At 47.5% G+C, this 16,780-nt stretch overlaps 1 protein-coding gene across 4 annotated transcripts in view; it reads left to right on the forward strand.

Annotated features, from left to right (window-relative positions):
- The window catches only part of LOC129813911 (ephrin type-A receptor 3-like), a 227,622-nt gene that overhangs the window by 177,366 nt on the left and 33,476 nt on the right, over positions 1-16,780 (forward strand). For 2 of the 4 annotated variants that reach the window (XM_055866520.1, XM_055866521.1), the window contains exons 11-13: positions 11,034-11,101; positions 11,922-12,047; positions 13,488-13,673. In XM_055866520.1, the coding sequence (XP_055722495.1) occupies positions 11,034-11,101; positions 11,922-12,047; positions 13,488-13,673 (380 nt within the window). Of the gene's footprint in view, positions 1-11,033; positions 11,102-11,921; positions 12,048-12,827; positions 12,956-13,487; positions 13,674-16,780 lie in introns of those variants that run through there. The other 2 variants (XM_055866522.1, XR_008753207.1) reach the window with 2 other exon arrangements.

Genomic DNA, 16,780 nt, shown 5'->3' on the forward strand with positions numbered 1-16,780 from the left:
TCTCCCCATCTATGGCAGGTGTTTGTCCTACCCCTCTCCCCATCTATAGCATGTGCTTGTCCTATCTCTGCCTCCATCTATAGCAGTTGCTTGTCCTATCCCTCTCCCCATCTATAGCAGGTGCTTGTCCTATCCCTCTCCCCATCTATAGCAGGTGCTTGTCCTATCCCTCTCCCCATCTATAGCAGGTGCTTGTCCTATCCCTCTCCCCATCTATAGCATGTGCTTGTCCTACCCCTCCCTCCATCTATAGCAGGTGCTTGTCCTATCCCTCTTCCCATCTATAGCAGGTGCTTGTCCTATCCCTCCCTCCATCTATAGCAGGTAATTGTCCTATCCCTCCCTCCATCTATATCAGGTGCTTGTCCTATCCCTCCCTCCGTCTATATCAAGTGCTTGTCCTATCCCTCTCCCCATCTATAGCACGTGCTTGTCCTATCCCTCCCTCCATCTATATCAGGTGCTTCCCCTATCCCTCCCTCCATCTATATCAGGTGCTTGTCCTATCCCTCCCTCCATCTATATCAGGTGCTTGTCCTATCCCTCTCCCCATCTTTAGCAGGTGCTTGTCATATCCCTCTCCCCATCTATAGCAGGTGCTTTTCCTATCTCTCCCTCCATCTATAGCAGGTGCTTGTCCTATCCCTCCCTCCATCTATAGCAGGTGCTTGTCATATCCCTCTCCCCATCTATAGCAGGTGCTTGTCCTATCTCCCCCCCATCTATAACAGGTGCTTACCCGCCCCCCCCCCCCCATCTATAGCAGGTGCTTGTCCTATCCCTCTCCCCATCTATAGCAGGTGTTTGTCCTATCCCTCTCCCCATCTATAACAGGTGCTTGTCCTATCCCTCTCCCCATCTATTGCAGGTGTTTGTCCTATCCCTCTCCCCATCTATAGCAGGTGCTTGTCCTATCCCTCCCTCCATATATAGCAGGTGCTTGTCCTACCCCTCTCCCCAACTATAGTAGGTGCTTGTCCTACCCCTATCCCCAACTATAGCAGGTGCTTGTCCTATCCCTCCCTCCATCTATAGCAGGTGCTTGTCCTACCCCTCTCCCCATCTATGGCAGGTGTTTGTCCTACCCCTCTCCCCATCTATAGCAGGTGCTTGTCCTACCCCTCTCCCCATCTATAGCAGGTGCGTGTCCTATCCCTCCCTCCATCTATAGCAGGTGCTTGTCCTATCCCTCTCCCCATCTATAGCAGTTGCTTGTCCTATCCCTCTCCCCATCTATAGCAGGTGCTTGTCCTATCCCTCTCCCCATCTATAGCAGGTGCTTGTCCTATCCCTCTCCCCATCTATAGCAGTTGCTTGTCCTATCCCTCTCCCCATCTATAGCAGGTGCTTGTCCTATCCAACTCCCCATCTATAGCAGGTGCTTGTCCTATCCCTCCCTCCATCTATAGCAGGTGCTTGTCCTATCCCTCTCTCCATCTATAGCAGGTGCTTGTCCTATCTCTCTCCCCATCTATAGCAGTTGCTTGTCCTATCCCTCTCCCCATCTATAGCAGGTGCTTGTCCTATCCCTCTCCCCATCTATAGCAGTTGCTTGTCCTATCCCTCTCCCCTTTCTATAGCAGGTGCTTGTCCTATCCAACTCCCCATCTATAGCAGGTGCTTGTCCTATCCCTCTCCCCATCTATAGCAGGTGCTTGTCCTATCTCTCTCCCCATCTATAGCAGTTGCTTGTCCTACCCCTCTCCCCATCTATGGCAGGTGTTTGTCCTACCCCTCTCCCCATCTATAGCATGTGCTTGTCCTATCTCTCCCTCCTTCTATAGCAGTTGCTTGTCCTATCCCTCCCTCCATCTATAGCAGGTGCTTGTCCTATCCCTCTACCCATCTATAGCAGGTGCTTGTCCTATCCCTCTCCCCATCTATAGCAGGTGCTTGTCCTATCCCTCCTTCCATCTATAGCAGGTGCTTGTCCTATCCCTCCCTCCATCTATAGCAGGTGCTTGTCCTATCCTTCCCTCCATCTATAGCAGGTGCTTGTCCTATCCCTCCCTCCATCTATAGCAGATGCTTGTCCTATCCCTCTCCCCATCTATAGCAGGTGCTTGTCCTATCCCTCTCCCCATCTATAGCAGGTGCTTGTCATATCCCTCTCCCCATCTATAACAGGTGCTTGTCCTATCCCTCTCCCCATCTATAACAGGTGCTTTTCCTATCCCTCTCCCCATCTATAGCAGGTGCTTGTCCTATCCCTCTCCCCATCTATTGCAGGTGCTTGTCCTATCCCTCTCCCCATCTATAGCAGGTGCTTGTCCTATCCCTCTCCCCATCTATAACAGGTGCTTGTCCTATCCCTCTCCCCATCTATAACAGGTGCTTGTCCTATCCCTCTCCCCATCTATAGCAGATGCTTGTCCTATCCCTCTACCCATCTATAGCAGGTGCTTGTCCTATCCCTCTCCCCATCTATATCAGGTGCTTGTCCTATCCCTCTCCTCATCTATAGCAGGTGCTTGTCCTATCCCCCCCTCATATATAGCAGGTGCTTGTCCTATCCCTCCCTTCATATATAGCAGGTAATTGTCCTATCCCTCCCTCCATCTATATCAGGTGCTTCCCCTATCCCTCCCTCCATCTATATCAGGTGCTTGTCCTATCCCTCCCTCCATCTATAGCAGGTGCTTGTCCTATCCCTCTCCCCATCTATAGCAGGTGCTTGTCCTATCCCTCCCTCCATCTATAGCAGGTGCTTGTCCTATCTCTCTCCCCATCTATAGCAGGTGCTTGTCCTATCCCTCTCCCCATCTATAGCAGGTGCTTGTCCTATCCCTCTCCCCATCTATAGCAGGTGCTTGTCCTATCCCTCCCTCCATCTATAGCAGGTGCTTGTCCTATCCCTTCCTCCATCTATAGCAGGTGCTTGTCCTATCCCTCTCCCCATCTATAGCAGGTGCTTGTCCTATCCCACCCTCCATCTATAGCATGTGCTTGTCCTATCTCTCCCTCCATCTATAGCAGATGCTTCTCCTATCCCTCTCCCCATCTATAGCAGGTGCTTGTCCTATCCCTCTCCACATCTATAGCAGGTGCTTGTCCTATCCCTCCCTCCATCTATAGCAGGTGCTTGTCCTATCCCTCCTTCCATCTATAGCAGGTGCTTGTCCTATCCCTCCCTCCATCTATAGCAGGTGCTTGTCCTATCCCTCTCCTCATCTATAGCAGGTGCTTGTCCTATCCCTCCCTCCATATATAGCAGGTGCTTGTCCTATCCCTCTCCCCATCTATAGCAGGTGCCTGTCCTACCCCTCCCTCCATCTATAGCAGGTGCTTGTCCTATCCCTCTTCCCATCTATAGCAGGTGCTTGTCCTATCCCTCCCTCCATCTATAGCAGGTAATTGTCCTATCCCTCCCTCCATCTATATCAGGTGCTTGTCCTATCCCTCCCTCCGTCTATATCAAGTGCTTGTCCTATCCCTCTCCCCATCTATAGCACGTGCTTGTCCTATCCCTCCCTCCATCTATATCAGGTGCTTCCCCTATCCCTCCCTCCATCTATATCAGGTGCTTGTCCTATCCCTCCCTCCATCTATATCAGGTGCTTGTCCTATCTCTCTCCCCATCTATAGCAGGTGCTTGTCCTATCCCTCCCTCCATCTATAGCAGTTGCTTGTCCTATCCCTCTCCCCATCTATTGCAGGTGCTTGTCCTATCCCTCTCCCCATCTATAGCAGGTGCTTGTCCTACCCCTCTCCCCATCTATAGCAGGTGTTTGTCCTACCCCTCTCCCCATCTATAGCAGGTGCTTGTCCAATCCCTCTCCCCATCTATAGCAGCTGCTTGTCCTATCCCTCTCCCCATCTATAGCAGGTGCTTGTCATATCCCTCTCCCCATCTATAGCAGGTGCTTGTCCTATCTCTCCCTCCATCTATAGCAGGTGCTTGTCCTATCTCTCTCCCCATCTATAGCAGGTGTTTATCCTATCCCTCCCTCCATCTATAGCAGATGCTTGTCCTATCCCTCTCCCCATCTATAGCAGGTGCTTGTCCTATCTCCCCCCCATCTATAACAGGTGCTTATCCCCCCCCCCCCCATCTATAGCAGGTGCTTGTCCTATCCCTCTCCCCATCTATTGCAGGTGCTTGTCCTACCCCTCTCCCCATCTATGGCAGGTGTTTGTCCTACCCCTCTCCCCATCTATAGCAGTTGCTTGTCCTACCCCTCTCCCCATCTATGGCAGGTGTTTGTCCTACCCCTCTCCCCATCTATAGCATGTGCTTGTCCTATCTCTCCCTCCATCTATAGCAGTTGCTTGTCCTATCCCTCTCCCCATCTATAGCAGGTGCTTGTCCTATCCCTCTCCCCATCTATAGCAGGTGCTTGTCCTATCCCTCTCCCCATCTATAGCAGGTGCTTGTCCTACCCCTCTCCCCATCTATAGCATGTGCTTGTCCGCCCCCCCCCCCCCATCTATAGCAGGTGCTTGTCCTATCCCTCTCCCCATCTATAGCAGGTGCTTGTCCTATCCCTCCCTCCATCTATAGCAGGTAATTGTCCTATCCCTCCCTCCATCTATATCAGGTGCTTGTCCTATCCCTCCCTCCGTCTATATCAAGTGCTTGTCCTATCCCTCTCCCCATCTATAGCACGTGCTTGTCCTTTCCCTCCCTCCATCTATATCAGGTGCTTCCCCTATCCCTCCCTCCATCTATATCAGGTGCTTGTCCTATCCCTCCCTCCATCTATATCAGGTGCTTGTCCTATCCCTCTCCCCATCTATAGCAGGTGCTTGTCCTATCCCTCCCTCCATCTATAGCAGTTGCTTGTCCTATCCCTCTCCCCATCTATTGCAGGTGCTTGTCCTATCCCTCTCCCCATCTATAGCAGGTGCTTGTCCTATCCCTCTCCCCATCTATAGCAGTTGCTTGTCCTATCCCTCTCCCCATCTATAGCAGGTGCTTGTCCTATCCAACTCCCCATCTATAGCAGGTGCTTGTCCTATCCCTCTCCCCATCTATAGCAGGTGTTTGTTCTATCTCTCTCCCCATCTATAGCAGTTGCTTGTCCTACCCCTCTCCCCATCTATGGCAGGTGTTTGTCCTACCCCTCTCCCCATCTATAGCATGTGCTTGTCCTATCTCTGCCTCCATCTATAGCAGTTGCTTGTCCTATCCCTCTCCCCATCTATAGCAGGTGCTTGTCCTATCCCTCTCCCCATCTATAGCAGGTGCTTGTCCTATCCCTCTCCCCATCTATAGCAGGTGCTTGTCCTATCCCTCTCCCCATCTATAGCATGTGCTTGTCCTACCCCTCCCTCCATCTATAGCAGGTGCTTGTCCTATCCCTCTTCCCATCTATAGCAGGTGCTTGTCCTATCCCTCCCTCCATCTATAGCAGGTAATTGTCCTATCCCTCCCTCCATCTATATCAGGTGCTTGTCCTATCCCTCTCTCCGTCTATATCAAGTGCTTGTCCTATCCCTCTCCCCATCTATAGCACGTGCTTGTCCTATCCCTCCCTCCATCTATATCAGGTGCTTCCCCTATCCCTCCCTCCATCTATATCAGGTGCTTGTCCTATCCCTCCCTCCATCTATATCAGGTGCTTGTCCTATCTCTCTCCCCATCTATAGCAGGTGCTTGTCCTATCCCTCTCCCCATCTATAGCAGGTGCTTGTCCTATCCCTCCCTCCATCTATAGCAGTTGCTTGTCCTATCCCTCTCCCCATCTATTGCAGGTGCTTGTCCTATCCCTCTCCCCATCTATAGCAGGTGCTTGTCCTATCCCTCTCCCCATCTATAGCAGGTGCTTGTCCTACCCCTCTCCCCATCTATAGCAGGTGTTTGTCCTACCCCTCTCCCCATCTATAGCAGGTGCTTGTCCAATCCCTCTCCCCATCTATAGCAGGTGCTTGTCCTATCCCTCTCCCCATCTTTAGCAGGTGCTTGTCATATCCCTCTCCCCATCTATAGCAGGTGCTTTTCCTATCTCTCCCTCCATCTATAGCAGGTGCTTGTCCTATCCCTCCCTCCATCTATAGCAGGTGCTTGTCATATCCCTCTCCCCATCTATAGCAGGTGCTTGTCCTATCTCCCCCCCATCTATAACAGGTGCTTACCCGCCCCCCCCCCCATCTATAGCAGGTGCTTGTCCTATCCCTCTCCCCATCTATAGCAGGTGTTTGTCCTATCCCTCTCCCCATCTATAACAGGTGCTTGTCCTATCCCTCTCCCCATCTATTGCAGGTGTTTGTCCTATCCCTCTCCCCATCTATAGCAGGTGCTTGTCCTATCCCTCCCTCCATATATAGCAGGTGCTTGTCCTACCCCTCTCCCCAACTATAGCAGGTGCTTGTCCTACCCCTATCCCCAACTATAGCAGGTGCTTGTCCTATCCCTCCCTCCATCTATAGCAGGTGCTTGTCCTACCCCTCTCCCCATCTATGGCAGGTGTTTGTCCTACCCCTCTCCCCATCTATAGCAGGTGCTTGTCCTACCCCTCTCCCCATCTATAGCAGGTGCGTGTCCTATCCCTCCCTCCATCTATAGCAGGTGCTTGTCCTATCCCTCTCCCCATCTATAGCAGTTGCTTGTCCTATCCCTCTCCCCATCTATAGCAGGTGCTTGTCCTATCCCTCTCCCCATCTATAGCAGGTGCTTGTCCTATCCCTCTCCCCATCTATAGCAGTTGCTTGTCCTATCCCTCTCCCCATCTATAGCAGGTGCTTGTCCTATCCAACTCCCCATCTATAGCAGGTGCTTGTCCTATCCCTCCCTCCATCTATAGCAGGTGCTTGTCCTATCCCTCTCTCCATCTATAGCAGGTGCTTGTCCTATCTCTCTCCCCATCTATAGCAGTTGCTTGTCCTATCCCTCTCCCCATCTATAACAGGTGCTTGTCCTATCTCTCTCCCCATCTATAGCAGTTGCTTGTCCTACCCCTCTCCCCATCTATGGCAGGTGTTTGTCCTACCCCTCTCCCCATCTATAGCATGTGCTTGTCCTATCTCTCCCTCCTTCTATAGCAGTTGCTTGTCCTATCCCTCCCTCCATCTATAGCAGGTGCTTGTCCTATCCCTCTACCCATCTATAGCAGGTGCTTGTCCTATCCCTCTCCCCATCTATAGCAGGTGCTTGTCCTATCCCTCTCCCCATCTATAGCATGTGCTTATCCTATCCCTCCCTCCATCTATAGCAGGTGCTTGTCCTATCCCTCCTTCCATCTATAGCAGGTGCTTGTCCTATCCCTCCCTCCATCTATAGCAGGTGCTTGTCCTATCCTTCCCTCCATCTATAGCAGGTGCTTGTCCTATCCCTCCCTCCATCTATAGCAGATGCTTGTCCTATCCCTCTCCCCATCTATAGCAGGTGCTTGTCCTATCCCTCTCCCCATCTATAGCAGGTGCTTGTCATATCCCTCTCCCCATCTATAACAGGTGCTTGTCCTATCCCTCTCCCCATCTATAACAGGTGCTTTTCCTATCCCTCTCCCCATCTATAGCAGGTGCTTGTCCTATCCCTCTCCCCATCTATTGCAGGTGCTTGTCCTATCCCTCTCCCCATCTATAGCAGGTGCTTGTCCTATCCCTCTCCCCATCTATAACAGGTGCTTGTCCTATCCCTCTCCCCATCTATAACAGGTGCTTGTCCTATCCCTCCCTCCATCTATATCAGGTGCTTGTCTTATCCCTCCCTCCATCTATAGCAGGTGCTTGTCCTATCCCTCCCTCCATCTATCGCAGGTGCTTGTCCTATCCCTCTCCCCATCTATAGCATGTGCTTTTCCTATCCCTCCCTCCATCTATAGCAGGTGCTTGTCCTATCCCTCCTTCCATATATAGCAGGTGCTTGTCCTATCCCTCCTTCCATCTATAGCAGGTGCTTGTCCTATCCCTCCCTCCATCTATAGCAGGTGCTTGTCCTATCCCTCCCTCCATCTATAGCAGATGCTTGTCCTATCCCTCTCCCCATCTATAGCAGGTGCTTGTCCTATCCCTCCCTCCATCTATAGCAGATGCTTGTCCTATCCCTCTCCCCATCTATAGCAGGTGCTTGTCCTATCCCTCTCCCCATCTATAGCAGGTGCTTGTCCTATCCCTCTCCCCATCTATAACAGGTGCTTGTCCTATCCCTCTCCCCATCTATAGCAGGTGCTTGTCCTATCCCTCTCCCCATCTATAGCAGGTGCTTGTCCTATCCCTCTCCCCATCTATAGCAGGTGCTTGTCCTATCCCTCTCCCCATCTATATCAGGTGCTTGTCCTATCCCTCTCCTCATCTATAGCAGGTGCTTGTCCTATCCCTCCCTCCATATATAGCAGGTGCTTGTCCTATCCCTCCCTCCATATATAGCAGGTAATTGTCCTATCCCTCCCTCCATCTATATCAGGTGCTTCCCCTTTCCCTCCCTCCATCTATATCAGGTGCTTGTCCTATCCCTCCCTCCATCTATAGCAGATGCTTGTCCTATCCCTCTCCCCATCTATAGCAGGTGCTTGTCCTATCCCTCTCCCCATCTATAGCAGGTGCTTGTCCTATCCCTCCCTCCATCTATAGCAGGTGCTTGTCTTATCCCTCCCTCCATCTAAAGCAGGTGCTTGTCCTATCCCTCCCTCCATCTATAGCAGGTGCTTGTCCTATCCCTCTCCCCATCTATAGCAGGTGCTTGTCCTATCCCTCCCTCCATCTATAGCAGGTGCTTGTCTTATCCCTCCCTCCATCTAAAGCAGGTGCTTGTCCTATCCCTCCCTCCATCTATAGCAGGTGCTTGTCCTATCCCTCCCTCCATCTATAGCAGGTGCTTGTCTTATCCCTCTCCCCATCTATAGCGGGTGCTTGTCCTATCCCTCCCTCCATCTATAGCAGGTGCTTGTCCTATCCCTCCCTCCATCTATAGCAGGTGCTTGTCCTATCCCTCTCCCCATCTATAGCAGGTGCTTGTCCTATCCCTCTCCCCATCTATAGCAGGTGCTTGTCCTATCCCTCTCCCCATCTATAACAGGTGCTTGTCCTATCCCTCTCCCCATCTATAGCAGGTGCTTGTCCTATCCCTCTCCCCATCTATAACAGGTGCTTGTCCTATCCCTCTCCCCATCTATAGCAGGTGCTTGTCCTATCCCTCTCCCCATCTATAGCAGGTGCTTGTCCTATCCCTCCCTCCATCTATAGCAGGTGCTTGTCTTATCCCTCTCCCCATCTATAGCGGGTGCTTGTCCAATCCCTCTCCCCATCTATAGCAGGTGCTTGTCCTATCCCTCTCCCCATCTATAGCAGGTGCTTGTCCTATCCCTCCCTCCATCTATAGCAGGTGCTTCTCCTATCCCTCTCCCCATCTATAGCGGGTGCTTGTCCTATCCCTCCCTCCATCTCTACTTGGTGTCAAATGTAAAAGAGTTTTATATATATATATTTTTAATGAGAATGTATTTCAGATGTACTGGGCCCTGCTTAGGATGTAAAAGATAGAGGGGCTTTCTTTTCTAGAAAAACATCCCTTCATAAGTCTTCATAATGAGAAGAGATGATAGGAGAGAGGGGGGGGTTGGAAAGGGGGAATGAAGAGACAGCAAGTGAAGAGAGAAGAGGAAACAATGGTTTGAAGGAAAAGAGCAGAGGAAATGAAAGGAAATTATCATAGAGGAAGAAAGAAGAAGGGAGAAGAGGAGCCAAGAAAGAAACCATTTATCTGCTGTTTTAGTAACTGACGATGTGAAAATTGATTTTACGCTTTTATGTATTGGGCTAAAACCTTCCTGCTGTTTTTAAGTGAGCGTTAAATGTACTGGTGTTTCGTGTGAATTGGCTTATTAAATGAGCTGTTTTCCTACTGAAGTTTTACAGAGCAGAGCAAAGCTATTATTAACCCCTCTGCCCCCAACCCCGACCCAACCTCTCACAAAGTTAATATTAACCCCTCTGCCCCCAACCCCGACCCAACCTATCACAAAGTTAATATTAACCCCTTTGCCCCTAACCCCGACCCAACCTCTCACAAAGTTAATATTAACCCCTCTGCCCCCAACCCCGACCCAACCTCTCACAAAGTTAATATTAACCCCTTTGCCCCTAACCCCGACCCAACCTCTCACAAAGAGTGGTGCTTTTTAAACTGAGCAAGTTTAACACTTCCTCACAGCTGGACTGATCAATCGATTGATGGTTGTTATTGATTGCTGGATTGATCGGCTCTGCAGTATGTGTGTGTGTGTGTGTGTGTGTGTGTTTTTGTGTGTGTGTGTGTGTGTGTGTGTGTGTGTGTGTGTGTGTGTGTGTGTGTGTGTGTGTGTGTGTGTGTGTGTGTGTGTGTGTGTGTGTGTGTGTGTGTGTGTGTGTGTGTGTGTGTGTTTAGGCAGAGACATTTAATGACCAGAAGGGTTGATAGAAGAGTTAGAGGTGGTATGTAGGAATACATGGTAATGCATGGACCTCTAATTAAAGGGATGTCTAGAGCCTAGAGGGTGCACACACACACACACACACACACACACACACACACACACACAAGCACAAAGAAACACACAGACACTTAAGAACACACTTAGGCTATTTCACACACCAAGAAAAGGCCCAGAGAGGGAATCAGAGAATGAGAGAATGATAGAAGGGGGGGAGAGAGAGACGGAGGAGGAGAGAGAGAGTGAAGGACTACTACTCTCACAGCCCCAGGCTCCTGCATATATAGACCAGAGAGAGAGGGGGATAGAGGGGAGGAGAAGGGGGAGAAAAATAGGAGAATTTTCCTAGACTTTCAAATGCCCTCAGCTGTTCAATGTGTATCATGGGAGTTTCTTACACTGAAATTAAAAGTTGGTGTGCATACGCACTCACACACAAGACACAAAACACCCAACACACATACAACACACACACAACACACACACACAACACACAAAACACACAACACACACAAGACACACACACAAGACACACAACTCTCACACACAACACACACAAGACACACAAACAAGACACACAAGACACACAACTCTCACACAAGACACACAACTCTCACACCCGCACAAGCACACACACACACAAACCATGATATCATTAACCGGTTGGTGTGTTTTGTTCCTCAGACACTGTGGATACATCAAAGCCAAGCAGGACCCTGACGAAGAGAAGCTGCAGTTTCAACATGGAAGAGGTACACAGTACGCACACACACAAAATACACTCTCAAATATACAGTAGAGGAAGGATGTCTCTTTCAGAGGCAGCCAAAAGAAGCATTTCTGCAGAGTCATGTGAAACCTTCCATAATGGGTTGTTTATGATATTTTTATGAAGAAGCTGTTTGTGTTTGCTGAATGCCCTGCATGTTGACTTTGCCAAGCATCACACACACACACACGCACGCACGCACGCACACACGCACACACGCACACACGCACACACGCACACACACAAACAGAGTACACTCTTTCGGTGTGCCACATGTTATTGTTACATTTACATAAACAGAAAGTGATTCAGACGATTGCAATCCATCATACAGGAAGATACCTTTTTCTCTGTACGTGGGAAAATCAGGATAAATATACTCCACCTCAGCTCTAACATTCAAAACATTTGCTGGACCACACAGAAGCAGTTTATATTCTCAGAGAATCACTGTCACCGTCATACGATGCTCAAGTTTACTTCAACTCAAACAACTAAATAACTTGTACAAATTGTAGTTTCTTCTCAGAAAATTAATGTATTTTTCTGAGAAGCAACTGTACAAGTGAGGAGAATTGATATTCATTCTCTCCAGTGTTGCTGTGAGTAGTAAACAAAAACAATTCTGAGAGGCAATGTAGTGTGATATTGAACTCTCAAGGATTCAGCAGCCATTTCCGTACCTTTAATTACGTTGGAGTTGAACATAGTTGTGTGTTGTACCGCTTGTTGCAGGAAAGTTATTGAGATCTATCTCCCTCTTTGTTTTTGTCTCTGTCGCTGTCTCTCTTTTTTGTCTCCAGTCAAACTTCCTGGCAGTAAGATATATATCCATCCACACACCTATGAGGATCCTAACCAGGCGGTCAGAGACTTTGCCAAAGAGATTGATGCTTCCAGCATCAGCATAGAGAGAGTCATCGGAGCGGGTGAGTGATCCCTGAGTGGCCCTTACCTAGATCCTTGTGGGACACCAATGGTGCAGTCAAGAGCAGTCTGATTGTTAATCAATCACGCAGACACTTTGAATTGACATTTTATATTCAATGTGTATGTGTAATGTAGGAGAGATTGTGGAGGTGAGTGTGATTACTAATGCTGTATACACTGAGTATACCAAACATTAGGAACACCTTCTTAATATTGAGTTGCACCCCCTTTTGCTCTCAGAACAGACTCAATTTGTTGGGGCATGGACTCTACAAGGTGTTGAAAGCATTCCACAGGGATGCTGGCCCATGTTGACTCCAATGCTTCCCACAGGTGTGTCAAGTTGGCCTGAAATGTTTTGGGTGGTTGACCATTCTTGATATACACAGGAAACTGTTGACTGTGAACAACCCAGCAGCGTTGCAGTTCTTGACACAACATGGTGCGCCTGGCACCTACTATCATACCCCGTTCAAAGGCACCTACATCTTTAGTCTTGCCCGTTCATCCTCTGATTGGCACACATACACAAGCCTTGTCTCAATTGTCTCAAGGCTTAAAAATCCTAATTTAAACTGTCACTTCCCCTTCCTCTACACTGATTGAAGTGGATTTACCAAGTGACATCAATAAGGGATCATATCTTTCACCTGGATTCACCTGGTCAGTCTATGTCATGGAAATAGCAGGTGTTCTTAATGTTTTGTACACTCAGTGTATGTGTGTATTGTAAATGAGTTTGGGGAGCTGTGTAGTTATTTATACTGTGTGTGTTGTAGGTGAGTTTGGGGAGGTGTGTAATTATGTATACTGTGTGTATCTGTGTGTGTTGTAAGTGAGTTTGGAGAGGTGTGTAGTTATTTATACTGTGTGTATCTGTGTGCGTTGTAGGTGAGTTTGGGGAGGTGTGTAGTTATTTATACTGTGTGTATATGTGTGTGTTGTAAGTGAGTTTGGGGAGGTGTGTAGTTATTTATACTGTGTGTATCTGTGTGCGTTGTAGGTGAGTTTGGGGAGGTGTGTAGTTATTTATACTGTGTGTATCTGTGTGCGTTGTAGGTGAGTTTGGGGAGGTGTGTAGTTATTTATACTGTGTGTATCTGTGTGCGTTGTTGGTGAGTTTGGGGAGGTGTATAGTTATTTATACTGTGTGTATCTGTGTGCGTTGTAGGTGAGTTTGGGGAGGTGTGTAGTTATTTATACTGTGTGTATCTGTGTGCGTTGTAGGTGAGTTTGGGGAGGTGTGTAGTTATTTATACTGTGTGTGTTGTAGGTGAGTTTGGGGAGGTGTGTAGTTATTTATACTGTGTATCTGTGTGCGTTGTAGGTGAGTTTGGGGAGGTGTATAGTTATTTATACTGTGTGTATCTGTGTGCGTTGTAGGTGAGTTTGGGGAGGTGTGTAGTTATTTATATTGTGTGTACCTGTGTGCGTTGTAGGTGAGTTTGGGGAGGTGTGTAGTGGTTGTCTGCGGCTCCAGGGGAAGAGAGAGATCTACGTGGCCATAAAGAGTCTGAAGGCAGGATACGCTGACAAACAGAGGCGGGACTTCCTCTCTGAGGCCAGCATCATGGGACAGTTCGACCACCCAAACATCATCAGACTGGAGGGTGTGGTCACACGATGTGAGTGATTGACAGCTACTTTGACTAATCTAAGCAGAGATTGTCCATCACCCCACAGTATTTCACCTATTCCTTTAGATATGGCTATTGTTTGTTTTGGATCATGTATTGTGTGTGCATGTATGTGTGTAACGTACCTATGTCTATGTTTGAGAGAGACAGCTGTGCTCTTAATGAGAATCAGACCTGACCCTCGACCAGGTAGAGGCTCCAGTTACCATGGCAGCCAATGCTGTTGATGTGTCTGTTTGTGTGTGCGTATACATGTATATTCATAACCCATCATGATATTAATAATCCACAGAGTTAATTGAATGTGTTTTTTTTATCTTCATGACTATTCAGTAACGTGCATATGAAAGCTGAAAATCACTCTGCATTTCCTAATCATTTTTATTTTATATCTCTCTCTCTCTCTAATTAGAGATGATAATTTTGACCTTTGCTTGGCTGGGTTGGAGTGGTTTGTAGAACTACTAGCAGAGTAAATCAGATTTGCTTTTCATTCCACAGGCACAGGTTGTTAATTGCTGCTATTTTCTCTCAGAAGTAGCATTTTAATGCACTGTGAAACATAAACCAAACACACACACACACACACACACACACACACACACACACACACACACACACACACACACACACACACACACACACACACACACACACACACACACACACACAGACCACACACACACAGACACACACACACATCCAGACACAGACACACACACACACTGGGTTGGAGACACACGACAAACACACACACACACACACATAACTTTCTCACTCATCATTATTTACGATTCATTCAGGATTATCCGTAGACATGGTGGCATCCACATGAATGTAGAATTTTTCTTAAACATATTATATTCTTATGTACAATAAAAGTGACTCCAAAATGACACAATACGTTATTTACCATTCATTTCTATTGGGCACAAAATAATCTGAAACACAACAAAAACAAACAGCAAATGCATCCAACAAATGTATAGTCACAAGCTTGATGTAGTCATTAATATGGAACCAAATACAACCGTTTTGACTACTTTGATACGCACATAAGTGAATTTGGCTTAATACTTTTGGTCCCCTAAAATGGGGGGACTATATACAAAAAGTTTAGTAATTTATAAATGGTTCATCTGATATGGATGAAAACCCCCTCAAATTAAAGCTATAGTCATTGTCATTGTTTCATTTCAAATCCAAAGTGATGGAGCACAGAGCCAAAACAACAGTAATGTGTCACTGTCCAAATACTTCTGGAGCTCACTGTATGTGAGTTTGAGTGTGTGTGTATGTGTCCCTGTGTATAGATGTGTATGTGTGACTCTCCCTGTATGCAGTGATGCCAATTTAGCAATTTTGTTGCTAGATTTAGCAACTTTAAAAAATGTATTTGGAACTTTTTGCAACTTTTGAGATGTGACTCAAATACTTAAATTTACGCATTTCCCTCTAAATGACACCCAAATGATTTTCTCTGTCACACACTCAGTCACAACACACGTGCCTGGCTGCAAAAGTGCATTGTGAGTGATGTCAGCAACAGGCGCTCAGTTTGTGCCCAGGCAGCAGCAGGCCAGCAGCAATGTCAGCAAGTTGCCAATTGTTGGCTGACTGCAGCAGCAGTAGTATGCGTTTGACGAGACAAACCAAATGCATATAGTTGGTCACGAATGTTTGATCTTGAACAGAACTTACAAAATCAATCAACATGTCTCAATCAATGCTGTAGGGCCAGAAGTACAGAAAAGAGTGGGAGTCTGTACCTGAATTTAAAGGGTGGCTGAAGTCAGTAATTGGGGATGATTGTCGGGCATACTGTGCATACTGCAAATCAGATATGCTTGCAAAAAATGTATGACATCAAAATACATTGTGTTACAGCAAAGCATATAAATAAATCAAAACCGTACAACCCCACAACGCAGTCTACATAACCACAGTTGGTTAAGAAAGTGGATAACTGCAAAAGCACAGAAGCCACTATGGCAATGGCCATTGCGGAGCATTGTTCGCTGCTAGCATGCCACCATTTAGGTATGGCTTGCAAAGCTGCCTTTTCAGATTCTGTGGCAGCAACAAACTTCCAAATGCACCGAACCAAGTGCACAGAAATGATTAGGGGAGTACTGGCTCCTTATTTTCTCAAAGGAGTAACATCAGATGTGGGGGATGAAAAGTTCAGTCTCCTTTTGGATGAGTCCTCTGATGTCAGTGTCTCGAAATACCTGGGTGTGGTGATTCGGTATTTCAGTGCTAAAAAAATAACCGTTGTGTTTCTCGGGCTGGTTGAATTGGAGGGGGGCGATGCCAGATCAATAGCAAAGGCGGTAGTTGAGTTTCTTGAGAAGTGTAACCTTAAAAAAGAGAATCTTCAGGGTATTGGCACTGATAATGCGTCCGTGATGACTGGGAACAACAACGGGGTGCACAAGATTTCAAAGGAAGAATGTGCGTTGCCCAATTTGGTGCTCATCTGCTGTTTGTGCCATTCTTTACAATTGGCTGTCTGTGCAGCATCCAAAGAAACCATCCCTAGGAGTGTTGAGTACTTAATCAGGGAAACCTACAACTGGTTTTAGATTTACCCAAAACGGCGCAAGGCGTACAAAACAGTGTATGCCACAATTAATTGTGGTCAGAAACCCCTGCAGATCAAAAAAAGTGTATGCCACACATGGGCTATCGATTGAGTCTGTAATAACTCGTATATTGAGCCAGTGGGAAGAACTGAAACTCCGCTTTGAGTTGACAAAGGCCAGTGAGCATTGCTACATGGCGGATGTACTCCACGCCATATACATGGACAAGACCAACTATGTCTACCTGACAAGTCATTTGATGGAGAGCAAATAGATCCTGTCAAGCTTTTGGACAATCTGGTACACCTCTTAACATCAATTTGCAGCAGAGTAGTCAACCCTATGGAAGTAATTGATGTCCTGAAGGATTCCATTGATGAACATCTCAGTCCATCACCACACCGTGGGTACCTTTTCGAGAGCACGTTGTACCAGCTCAGTCTTGCGCCAGAGAACAAAAAGGTCATTCAGAGACAGTGCATCAACTACATTGTTGCTTTAAGCAAGGAG

The sequence above is a fragment of the Salvelinus fontinalis genome, chromosome 17, assembly GCF_029448725.1.
Source record: "Salvelinus fontinalis isolate EN_2023a chromosome 17, ASM2944872v1, whole genome shotgun sequence".
Taxonomy (NCBI): domain Eukaryota; kingdom Metazoa; phylum Chordata; class Actinopteri; order Salmoniformes; family Salmonidae; genus Salvelinus; species Salvelinus fontinalis.